Genomic DNA, 12,895 nt, shown 5'->3' on the forward strand with positions numbered 1-12,895 from the left:
ATGTTGACATGTTCACAGACATATCAGGTTGACCCTGTAGCATAACCGATGCTGCTAAATCTTGCACATACAGATGTGTCTGCATACATCTTGCCTCAATACGCCCCACAGTGGGAAATGCCTTGTGTGAAGGAGATGACAGGTTCCGAGAAACTCCATTATCGTCGGGCATCTTTTTTGACAAAAATGCATATTATTTGCATCGCTATGTGAATAAAATACATCTTACTCACAAAACAATGCAATAGGACACACAAGCAGACTCTGTTAGTTAAAATGATATGCAACATGCCTCTATTCTCTGTGCGTCTGTATCTGTAACTGCATACAAAATAATATGTTACAGTGTTTCCTAGGAAAATATTGTAGCATGTCATTTTGAATGCAGATATAATTTTAATCAGCATAAGCTGCTGTGGCATCCTATTGCATCATTTTGCAAGTAAGATGCATTGTAATGGAAAAAGGTTTCACAAAAAGGTATAGCGTGTGCAGGGAGGCTGCTACATATCGGCATGTCTGTGTTCAGCTGACTGTCCCATATGCCGATAATGTTGTCACAGCTTTGTGGGCAAATTTAAATGCTCACCCAGTTGTAAGTGTCTGCACCAACATATCTAGTGGCTTACCTAATCATCGAACACAAATAATGTGTGTGTGTCCATAGTCATGGGGGAGGGGGTGGGGGGGAAGGGGCTTGGTTTCAGAGCAACTGTGCATGACCTTGTTGCAACGGGCATGGTCTTGCAGGAAAATACTACCTAACACCAACACAATAGTGCCCCTTACACCTTATTGTGCCCCAAACAGTAATGCCCCTAGCACCATATTATGCCCCACAAAGTAATGCTCCTTGCACCTTATTATGCCCCGCACAGTTATGACCCTACTACCATAGTATGCCCCACACGGTAATGTCCCTTGTACTAAATTTTGCTCCACATAGTAATGCCCTTTGTTATGCCCAACACAGTAATGCCTTTTGCACCATGCCTCACTTAGTAAGAATGCCCCTTAATACTGGCTCTGTACCTGCTAATTGTCGGGGGCTGTTTCATGCTGCTGCTTCCTCAGCTGCAGCCGCATTCCTGGTGCTGCTGTGCCATCATCTGCCTCCTTGCTTCCTCCTCTAGAATCCTTCAAAATTGTCCTCTCTCAGGCGGCATTCATTTTGGGAGGGACATTTTCAAAGTATTCTTTGCAGCTGGCCAGACTGTATAGTATACTGCACAGTCTGCTCACAATTGCTGTGGACCGGCCTTTATTTGCGATTGCACGGCTGGCCCGGCCTTAGAAACGGCCCTGTTTCTATATGACTGAGTTAGATTTTTAGCTAGTTTAAACTTTCAGTATGCTGATTAGGGCTGAAACTATGTTTCCTGTCAGCCAGGGCAAGACAGTAATTTGCCAAAGGCAGCAGTCTGTGCCCCATCCCTCTTGTGTCTCTATGTGATGCCCACTCCTGCCAAGATGATCAGTTCTACAAGGGGGGACTACCCCCTTATATGTAATGGACACAATTGGAAGAGGAGAAAAACTGGGGAGCCTACCCACTTTTAGACTTTACCAATGTGGCCCAGAAGAAGGTGAGCCTACCCCCTTTTAGACTTCTAAATGGTGAGCATGAGGGGGAAAGGAGAGTATACCCCTGTACTTTATAAATATGAGCACTGAAGTGAGTAAAAACACAGGGGAGCTTACTTCCTACTTTACTTTGTCCCCAACATGCAGAGTGCACAGTGGAAGGGCTAACAGAGCAGAGTAGGCAGAGGAAGGCTTAGTCTGGGCCCCTTCCTACACTGTGGCGCTTCTGTGCTGCTCCTATAATAGCGATGCCCTTGTATATAACACATGTAACTATGACAGGGAAGGTACCTCTCTCAGCTCTGGGCCCCATAGCTGCTGCACTCCCTGCACTTATGGTAGCTATGCCCTTGACTATAGCTGTGTTCTCACTGTAAATATATATTGTTTTGACTTGTGCATTGTATTGTAAAAAAAAAAAAATATATATATATATATATATATAACAAAAGGGTCCTGTACTCGCATCAGTAATTCAATGGTGGGTGCTATCCCAACAGAACGAAGTCCGCTGAATATATCGATGTCCACACAAGTGGCGGGCGCACTCTCACTGATACAACACTTCTTCAATATTAATGTTCTTTATTGTAGCCTCATAAAATCGACGTTTCGATCCTTCCACAGGATCTTTCTCAGGAAAGGCAATACGAAATCATTTGTTCTCAGTATATAGCCCATGAGTAAGTGATGAGGCTTAGACTTCTCCTTTATTGTTTCATACCCTACACCTGAGGGCTCATTGGTAAAACTGGGCACATAATGCATCTAAAGGATTAAGGTGTCTTTCCTTTTCTATCTGGGTGATGAGTGGCACCTGTGTTTGTGGTGTGTAATACTTTAAAATATTATCTGGCACTAAACACCTATTTTAAAATACTGTCACTATATGAATGGGGCATTGATACCCTGTCTATAGAGATTTTCTGCCATCGTATATGGGGCCTGGGAGGCTGAGTCTTTTCTTATTTTGTATTTTTATAGGCATTATTTAATGATTGTATATACTGAGAACAAATGATTTCGTATTGCCTTTCCTGAGAAAGATCCTGTGGAAGGATCGAAACGTCGATTTTATGAGGCTACAATAAAGAACATTAATATTGAAGAAGTGTTGTATCAGTGAGAGTGCGCCCGCCACTTGTGTGGACATCGATATATATATATATATATATATATATAAACAATTTTACTGAGATCTGCTATATCGGGTACTTATTACGGGTGTTGTAGGGCATGCCGGCGGCCGGGCTCCCGGCGACCAGCATACTGTCTCCGAAAGCCCGACCGCCGGCATACCGACAGCTAGGCGAGTGCAAACGAGCCCCTTGCGGGCTCACTGCGCTCGCCACGCTGCGGGCACGGTGGCATGCCAAGGGCGCCACGCTATCTATTCTCCCTCCAGGGGGGCCGTGGACCCCAAGAGGGAGAGAAAGTGTCGGGATCCCGGCGCAGGTATACTGTGCGCCAGGATCCCGACAGCTGGCAAAGTGAAGACCACTGACTTATTACAGCTAATTAAGCTTCTTTGTGAATGTCTGTCGGTACCTTATCATACTCCATCTTATTTTCTTCATTATTTGTAGGCAAACTCCTGATTACGTAATCTTTCTATTTCGTCAAAAGCTCCCAAAAATGTTTAGCAAATATTGGATATTTTCTCTGTTTGTTGTCTAGAGAATTGCCTGCATGTGGGTTTTCAGCGTTATATTTTGATTCAGATTACAGTACCAAAGGTTTCTGGATTAAATTGAACCATGAGGTGCACATTTAGCTTTGCAAGTAATGCCATACATACAGCAGAATATTCAGAACAGACTGTCAAGTGTTGCTGTATTTTTTCTTTCTGGTCTGGCGTTGTAGAGGTTTTGAATTTAGTAAATCGACAGGATGCAAACCTGCTGGAAAATCACCACAAAACTGTCAGGATTTCAGACCTGTAGTAGAATATAGTACTTCCCTCAAAGTATTTACATGTGGCAGATTACAAACATACTGTAAATTTTCCTGGAATTGTAGTCTCTTTTTGGGATTACTTCTTTTATTTTTAGTCTCATTTACCTGCTAAGGTTCAAGAGTTGATTTTTTCCTAGAATTTCTGAAATAGGGCAGTTCCAACAAAAAGTGGACATGGGTCATGAAAAAAAAAGTTGAATATTTAAAAATTCATTAATTTCCCATTGCATCAGCATAGTCTATAGTAGTTTAAAAAATGGGTTGGTAACAGTGTGTCACATGACATGCTGCCATTTTGTCTTATGTCAGTAACGGCTACCAGGCATCAGGCAGACACTGATTGTGACCACTGATTATCTATTGCTGTTTTCTGAAAACAAAAGCTAAAAAACTAGGATTATTGTAGCATATAACAAAAGTTGAGGACATATACTGTCAGAAATTCTAAGTTGATAATCGGTGTTTCATGTGGTTTTATGTTAGTGAAACAGTTAAATGTGACACATATATTTGGTATTACATCCATTACATTTTTGGTATTTTTTTCCATATTTTGGTTAAAAACATGAGTAAATACATGATATTTACCAGATCTCTAATGGTTTATGAGACGATTTAAAAATGCCTTTTCATTTGTTCACAACTTATTTCCTTTGGCAGTTCTGTACTGTAACCTATGTAATATGCTTAACGTAACAGATGTAACATAGGATATGTTACATCAACAATATATGCCCGTTACACAGTTGAGGCGATAAAATCAATGAAAGCCAAATCCCTTGAAGATGGTGAAGCTCTAATGCAGGCATGTCCAAACTGCGGCCCTCCAGCTGTTGAGAAACTACACATCCCAGCATGCCCTGACACAGCTTAAGCATTCTCTGACAGCAAAACTGTGTCAGGGCATGCTGGGATATGTGGTTTCACAACAGCTGGAGGGCCGCAGTTTGGACATGCCTGCTCTAATGCATGTTGATTTTTCAGAAAATTTCAATATACGGCATCAGGATGAGATTGTGTGTCCACTGGGTTTCTGAAGGGGTAACACTCTATACATGCATCATCACACAAAATATAATGGGCAAGTGCAGGATTTTTAGGGGGCGGGGGTTGCAGATATGTGGTAGGGCAATCTGCTACCTGAACCGTGGTTGCCATACAGTCTGTTGTCTCCTGGGTGCTTGGGTGCGGCACATCGCGGATCGGGTAGAAAGATTGTTGGGAGGGGCTGGGAAATACCCAGTGGTCTTGGTGCACATTGGCACCAAGGATAATGTTAGTGGTACAGTAGGTGGGATGTCCTTAAGAAAGATTATAGGGATTTAGGCCAGAAACTAAGGCAAGGACATCTAAGGTAATATTCTCCGACATATTACCTGTGCCACACGCTAGCCAAGGGAAGCAGAGGGAGATTAGGGAGGTAAAAGTGTGGCTTAGAGACTGGTGTAGGAAAGAGGGTTTTGTATTTTTGAAACACTGGGCGGACTTCTCAGTCGGGCGCCATCTTTTTTGTCGCAATGGATTGCACCTGAATGAGGAGGGGGCTGCGGTGCTGGGGGGAAGGATGCAGTGAGAATAGTGGTTTATAGATTGATTGTAAAGCCTGACAGTGTCTGGATAAACGGAGTTCAGTGCTTGTCGGAGGAAAAAGTGCTCTGGGCTCCCCCACAAGCGATGTCATAGTTACTCTATAGCATGCACTCACTGCACGCAAGGGAATACCCGATCTTCCCCTGCAAACATTACCTCAGGGTTCCCCTCCGGTCAGGGATGGATTTCAGGGGACCCCACCACGGCCCCTTAGGACCCGCCGGGCCCTAAGGCCTAGCAGTAAATCCGGCTCCGATTATACTAATTCTGTCCCAACTGGCCATGACTGTTTTATTTTATACCTTTTCTCCCACAAGAAGTTATGTATACAAAGCCTTTGTATAGACATGCAACAACTATTTATTTATTTATTCATTTATTTATAGTGTTAGCTTTTTTCCTTATGCTTTTACAATTGTGAACACAAATAAAACATTACTGTGTGAGAGGTCAGATGACCCTGCTCGCATGTTTACAATCTATACTAGGATATATACAGTAGACTACAGTATTGCCTCAGGTTCAGAAGCTTATTAGGTTGACAGTCAAAAGGTTGACACCACATGGTGGGGACAGTTAGAGTTAGGCACTTAGGGTAGAGTTAGGGTTAGATTTAAGCTAAAATAACAAAAAAAAGTGTCAACCATTTTTTATGTTGACTATTTCCATGTCGACCTTTTGTACCTTTCAACCATAAGCTCTGTCAACCATTCATCAGTCGACCTTTTGACCCCATCGACTACAGTATGTGGTATCGACCTTTTGACCCCGTTGACCGTATGGGGTAAACCTTTTGATTGTCAACCTAGACATTGTCGATCTACTAATCACACACCATTCAGAAGTAACACGTAATAAATAATGAACACATCCATGTTTATAAATTTCCTTAGATGTACAGCACGTTAGTACAGTTTAAATTTGACCTCGAATCATAATTAATAGCTTAAAATATGTTTTCAAAATGGTTTATACAGTATATAAAAAAAGGATTATTGTGGGTGAATACTTAAGGTTCCATTCTGTATTTCAGTAGTTCTTCTAATCTTATCTCCAGTGTTACCAGTTAAATGGACAGGTCCACATGGTTGTTCATTGTTGGAGAATGGTTTGGAGTTGATGCTAAGAAGAACAGTCCTATATGCCCATTTAAAATGGCTATCATTACAAAATTTGAAGGTGTGATGATCACACTGTGATCTACTGCCTAGCTTCTAACCCAGAATAAGGATTGCTGTTCCAGGTTGTTGCATTGATCTTTATATAAAACAATACTTGATAATATCAAACACAAAATCAATCTTTCTATTCTAAAACACTTGGGAGTAAATTATGTAGAACAGGAAGTCCCTATAATTACTGTATAGTGCAGTAAAGAAGGGCAGCAGCGTAATACTAGTTTTTACTGTGGTTTAGGCTTTTCTGCTACATAGGTAAAATGAAAACATGATTTTGTTTGCATTTTCATGTGATATGGAGGTGATATATTTTGAAACATCTAGTTTATTAATGTTTTATGTAAATGTCTTCAGAAATAATTATTTTTGTTTATCTAACAAAACTTGTATTTCTTTTTTGTTTAGATGGGCACACATAATGTGTGCAATTGCTGTTCCAGAAGTCAGATTTAAGAATGTTATGGAGAGATCTGAAATAGACACCAGCAGAATTCCTCTTGAGAGATTAAAATTGGTGAGTACTGTATATACAAAATATATCATATTGTGATCGTAGAAGCTCATTGTAAAATATTAAACTTGAACCACCTTTAAAAGAAAGGCTGACTTTAGTTTGACTGGAAGCAGATACATTATTACCGTGAAATGTGCACTTTTCCTTTTGTTTTTCCCCCAACATATTTAAACAAATCTGATAAGAACTGCTTCGTACACAAGGATCTTTAACACTGCAACAAATTTGTCAAGGAAGAGGTCATTATCATGTGTATGAAATAACACAAGAAATTCCTGCACAGAACTTGTTTACTCTCCTCTATAAAAGTCTTATACAGTAGCTTTCATCCTTGAAAGATTATTGTGCTCCCTGTGCCTGCAGTCCAGTCTTAATACTTTTCCTCCCATGTTCAGTTTTTCCTGGCTGACTGTCTTCAGGATTGACACACCTCATGGTACCCGGTTACTACTGTATGTCTGTTTCTTTCTCCATGGTACCCAGCCATTGGGATGTTCCTCTAATGTACGGTCACTTCCAATAATGTTTCTTATATTATCTGATTTGTGCACAGGTCATGGGTGTGGGTAAGTGCAGCTAGTTATATTACCAAACAATCTAGCTGCATATGTAACCTGATGGAAATGCAGGTTCACATGCAGAATATGTCCTTGTCAAGGTTATCCAAAATCTGTAGACTCACCAGCTGTCTATTCATAATTAAACTTCAGGCTGCTTTAGCTGCTGCATCCAGTGCCTATCTAGCTCTAGCTGTAGGTATCACTATTTGTACCAAGCTTAATTTTGCAAAAATTACTGGTATGCCTCCCCAGTAATGATCATAGTCAGCAGAAGGCGCATGCACAATAGCAAGTTCGGTTCCTGATCCTGGAAGTAAACAGCTCACATTAGCCTTTATCCCTGGATGTGATTTTTCATACATTCAGGCGAACCTTTAGTAACCATGATAAGACATTATTACAGTTAATGACTATGCCCCAACTATTTTTTTTTTTGTTATTTACAGTGTATTGAATATTTTCTAACACCATCAGCCATCAACCTAGTTAAGCTATATGGTGTCCCTGCAGAGTCTTCAAAGTTTTATAATTTAGAAGAGATGCATTGAGGTAAATTCAAGTCTCATCTTCTTCTGTAGGTTATTGAGAAAACATACTGACCACTATATAAACTCGGTGTGGTCTGGTCAGCATACCTCCACCGGGATCCCGGCAGCGGAATTCCGGCGGGGTGAGCACAACAAGCCCCTCGCGGGCTCGGTGGCGACCCACGGATGCTATTCCCACTCTGTGGGTGTCGTGGACACCCATGAGTGGGAATAGTCCCTGTTGGTCGGCATGCCGACTGTCTGGATTGTTGGGGGAGGATGGATGTAGGGGGAGGTTTTGTGACCGGCGGTCTCCTTACCGCCGATCGCATAACTACATCTCTATAAACTAATATACTCTGCACTTTGGAAGTTCCTAAGTGGAATAGTGCTTAAAATAGTGCTGTAATTTAAGACTGGAGTCCTTTAAGATGAGGAAGCAACTATCTGTTATGAAACAATATACATTTAGTTCCATAATTCTATTAGGACAACAGTCCAACCCATTGTTTTCTCTGTAATAATTGAAGGCATAATTAAACTAATAAGTCATAAGTTTAGGAGGTAATTCAGGTAGACATGGCAAACTTAAACCAATGTTTTGTTGCTGTGTGCATTGTTTATTGGCTTTGTACGAGCAGACAGTTATAGCAGTGCCACAACAAAAGGTGTACACAAGGCACTTCTGTTTGTTATCTGTAATAGTACCCCTGTGTGGGAGTGGAGTCGTACCTGCTTTCTCCCGATGACGCTGACTGGTTCTATGCCTCTCACGGTTTCTTCCATCGGAGCCTGTGGCAGAAGACTGGATACCCCAAAAAGGAGCCCCCAAATAATGGATAAGACAAATCGACGGTGACAACAATTTTATTTGTAAGGAGGCAGTTAGTCACCGCTATAAGGCCAATTGCATTAAGAGTGAATCACATACATTCGGAGTAAGCAACACAAGTGTTAATATTACAGCATGTGGCAATAGCAAAAATCAAGCATTGCAGTATAATTATCAACTTTGAGAGTTATCAGGTAAGAACTGGTTTGGTACTAGCTCTACACGACTGTCTAGACTGTACACATGGTGGCGCTATCCGCCTAGCAATAACATTCAGTTCCTGCACGGTAATAATTTTACGGAGATGGTGTCAACGGACACTAGGTAAGTATTTGCAGGAAGGCGTGCAAAATGGGCGAGTTGAAACTCATGCGACTACCAATACTAACTGTACTGAAGGTATTTGTGTCCACAAAAGGTAAGTCATTTAGCAACGTTATACACCTTGGTGTTCCTGAAGGTATTTGTATCCATGGAAAGGTAAGTCAATTTTAATATACAACTGCATAGGGTATACTAGTAGGTCACCACAGTTCTGACTGGCAGAGTGAAGCACTTTCAACTATGAACTTTGGATTAAAAAATTTGTGGTCAGGGGCGTCCCCCTTATTCCGTATAGAACACGGCTGATGAACTCCACGGTACTAATATATCTCCTTGGGAATGGAGGTGCAAAACATTAGCAGTTAGCTGGGGGCAGGTGGGGTTTTACCCTGAGTGACCAACTTGTGATTTAGGGGGTAATTCTGAGTTGATCGCAGCAGGAATTTTTTTAGCAGTTGGGCAAAACCATGTGCACTGCAGGGGGCGCAGATATAACATGTGCAGAGAGAGTTAGATTTGGGTTCAATCTGCAATCTAAATTGCAGTGTCAAAATAAAGCAGCCGCTATTTACCCTGCACAGAAACAAAATAACCCACCCAAATCTAACTCTCTCTGCACATGTTATATCTGCCTCCCCTGCAGCGCACATGGTTTTGCCCAACTGCTAACAAAATTCCTGCTGCGATCAACTCAGAATTACCCCCATAGTGCAGGTCATTCACGTGGGTTGCCCGCTGGTAAGCAAGGAGGATGGCGAGTCTATATAAAGCCTTGCTGGGCCAAGTGTCTAATTTCTGGCACAAAACAGGGGAATCACCATTAGGGACAGGCTGAAGTGGAGTGTAACAGTGTACCTGCAGTGGTGGTTGCAGCTCCTGCTGGCTGTCTCCGTGATCCATACAGCCCCAGTCTCCCCCTTGTGCTGGCTGTCAGGACCTTACTCCCTCTGATGCTGGTGGCTCAGCGCTGGCTGCCAGCAGCGCTACAGTCTCTCCCCGCCTCTCTGGACACACGCTTCGGCTCCTGCTGCAGTCGCGTCTAGCTCCGGATCTCCGTCTCCCTGGTAACGGCTCGGGGCTCTCCCGCGGCTCTGCTCGCCCTCGATGTGGCTCAGTCCCCTCAACTGCTGCTCGCCGCGCTCAGCCACAGGACCCGACCTCCTCTGCTCACGGTGAGTCCCTCCTCCTCTTCTCCTTTGGCGCGCAGCTCTCCCCTAATCCTAGTGTCTCCTGGGCTTCCCGCACAGATTTCCCGGCCAGGCGTTGCTAAGGCAACGCAAGGGAGAGGAATTAACCCCTACCAGGCCATAAACAGTATTGTAGGCAGCGTTGGCTGTCAGTCAGAACTGCAATGATACGCAGCAGGGATACCCAAACGTGGGTATCACATATCTGCCGCACCTTTTATCATTTTTACATTCGAAAATACCATTTCTCTATCAAAATGGAGGCAGAAAAATGAGTTTTAGAGTAGATAGCACTGCCCCTGTGCTTTCATTGACCTTAAATTTTGTATTTGGCAAGTGAACCGAGTCTAAGCGCAAGTGTACTCTTTGCGAGAGACATTATTTTGAAAAGGGATTTACACTACAATGATGTCTGATCTATAAGGCTTTCAGTATTTGGCCAGGGCCACCCCATTCTGCTTGGAAGCCTACGTACTCTAAGCTGCACCTAGAGGAAAATAAGTCACAGATTGTGGTTTTGAAAGCTCCATCAATTCTGAAAATGGAGTGGTTTAGCTCTGTTGTTTAAGCTGAAAATTGGGTTAAAAAAGTCAATAGTCAGCGATGCTTTTAGTTTTCATTTTTAAAGTGTCCACATGTTTATTTGATTTATGAAATAATCATGTTGACACCTTTTTTTTTTTTTACAAATTAAATCATGTACTGTGTGTGTATGTGTATACAGGTTGAGTCTCCCTTATCCAAAATGCTTGGGACCAGAGGTATTTTGGATATCGGATTTTTCCGTATTTTGGAATAATTGCATACCATAATGAGATATCATGGTGATGGGACCTAAATCTAAGCACAGAATGCATTTATGTTACATATACACCTTATACACACAGCCTGAAGGTAATTTTAGCCAATATTTTTTATAACTTTGTGCATTAAACAATGTGTGTGTACATTCACACAATTAATTTATGTTTCATATACACCTTATACACACAGCCTGAAGGTCATTTACTACAATATTTTAATAACTTTGTGTATTAAACAAAGTTTCTGTACATTGAGCCATCAAAAAACAAAGATTTCTCTATCTCACCCTCACTCAAAAAAGTCCGTATTTCGGAATATTCCGTATTTCTGAATATTTGGATATGGGATACTCAACCTGTATGTGTATATATATATATATATATATATATATATATTATAATCTCTTCTCTATTACACAAGTGGCATGAATATATGTAAAATAGCCTATAAAGTATATTCTTGTATTTGATTAGTAATTTAGAGATGTGTAGCGGAACTTTTCAGGTTTTGTGTTTTGGTTTTGGATCTGGATTGGTTTGCCAAAACCACCCTTCCAGGTTTTGCTTTTGGTTTTGGATCTGGATGTTTTTTAAAGAACAAAAAAACAGCGAAAATCACAGAATTTGGGGTAATTTTGATCCTACGGTATTATTAACCTCAATAACACTAATTTCTATACTGAACACCTCACACCTCACAATATTGTTTTTAGGCCAAAGGTTGCACTGAGGTAGCTGGATGACTAAGCTAAGCGACACAAGTGGGTGGCACAAACACCTGGCCCATCTAGGAGTGGCACTGCAGTGCAGACAGGATGGCAGATTTAAAAAAAATAGGCCCCCAAAGAGCACATAATGCAAAAAAAGAAAAAAAAAGAGGCGCAAGATGGAATTGTCCATGGGACCTCCCACCCTTATGTTGTTTAAACAGGACATGCCCATCATTTCAGCGAAAGGTGGTTCCCCTGGAAAAAGCTTGCCAAGTTCTCTGAATCAAAGCTAGTACAAACATACCACCTCCTTCTTTGACTTTTCACATTATGAAGAGGACAGTGTCAAGAAGGTGATTAAAATTAGAGGCACACGTAATCAGGAACAACACACAGGCTTTTACCTCCATTCCCATATTGGTGTGGAATGTAAAGTTTTTTAACCAACCAAATATACAATTACCACATTATTGGACAAACTAAAAAACTAGGGGCCAAAGCCTCTGAATTTGTACCCTTTCTCCATTTTCAGGGATTAAGATAATCTTGGATTTAATGCTGGGATGCAAATAAACTGGTGTATACCACAAGATCAAGATTGGATTTTTTCCCTTCCACGGTGTCTGGAGACTTATTTTGTGAAAATCTCGTGGGTTTCTTTTTTTCCATTTTTTTAATTGCATTTTTAGTTACATATTTTGTGGCAGATGCCTTATTTTAGTTTTTCACAGCTCCCAGTTACACGCATGTGAGTATACCTGTGTGTCTTGTTTATTTTGTTCATATTTAATAATTAAATAAAGCAGCCCCTTAGATGTTTTAGCAGCCCCTCCTGATCCCCCACAGCAGCCCCAGATGGGGCAAGTTGAGTTTGGATGTGTTCAGTACAGTACTAAGCAGGACTGTGCAGTGATTTTTTATGTTATTCAGCCCCTGCCCTAGTGGAGCTTACCACTCTACAGTCGAAAATCATTTCATGCTACAGGTTGAGTATCCCATATCCAAATATTCCGAAATACGGAATATTCCGAAATACAGACTTTTTTGAGTGAGACTGAGATAGTGAAACCTTTGTTTTTTGATGGCTCAGTGTACACAAACTTTGTTTAATACTCAGTTATTAAAAATAT

The 12,895-nt window shown here is 41.4% G+C and overlaps 1 protein-coding gene across 1 annotated transcript in view; it reads left to right on the forward strand.

Annotated features, from left to right (window-relative positions):
* Nucleotides 1–12,895, forward strand: part of KDM4C (lysine demethylase 4C) — a 961,089-nt gene that overhangs the window by 771,503 nt on the left and 176,691 nt on the right. Inside the window, exon 17 of the mRNA XM_063913998.1 lies at nucleotides 6,714–6,822. Coding sequence (XP_063770068.1) covers nucleotides 6,714–6,822 — 109 coding nt within the window. The remainder of the gene's footprint in view (nucleotides 1–6,713; nucleotides 6,823–12,895) is intronic.

This window comes from Pseudophryne corroboree, chromosome 1 (assembly GCF_028390025.1).
Source record: "Pseudophryne corroboree isolate aPseCor3 chromosome 1, aPseCor3.hap2, whole genome shotgun sequence".
NCBI classification, from domain to species: Eukaryota; Metazoa; Chordata; class Amphibia; order Anura; family Myobatrachidae; genus Pseudophryne; species Pseudophryne corroboree.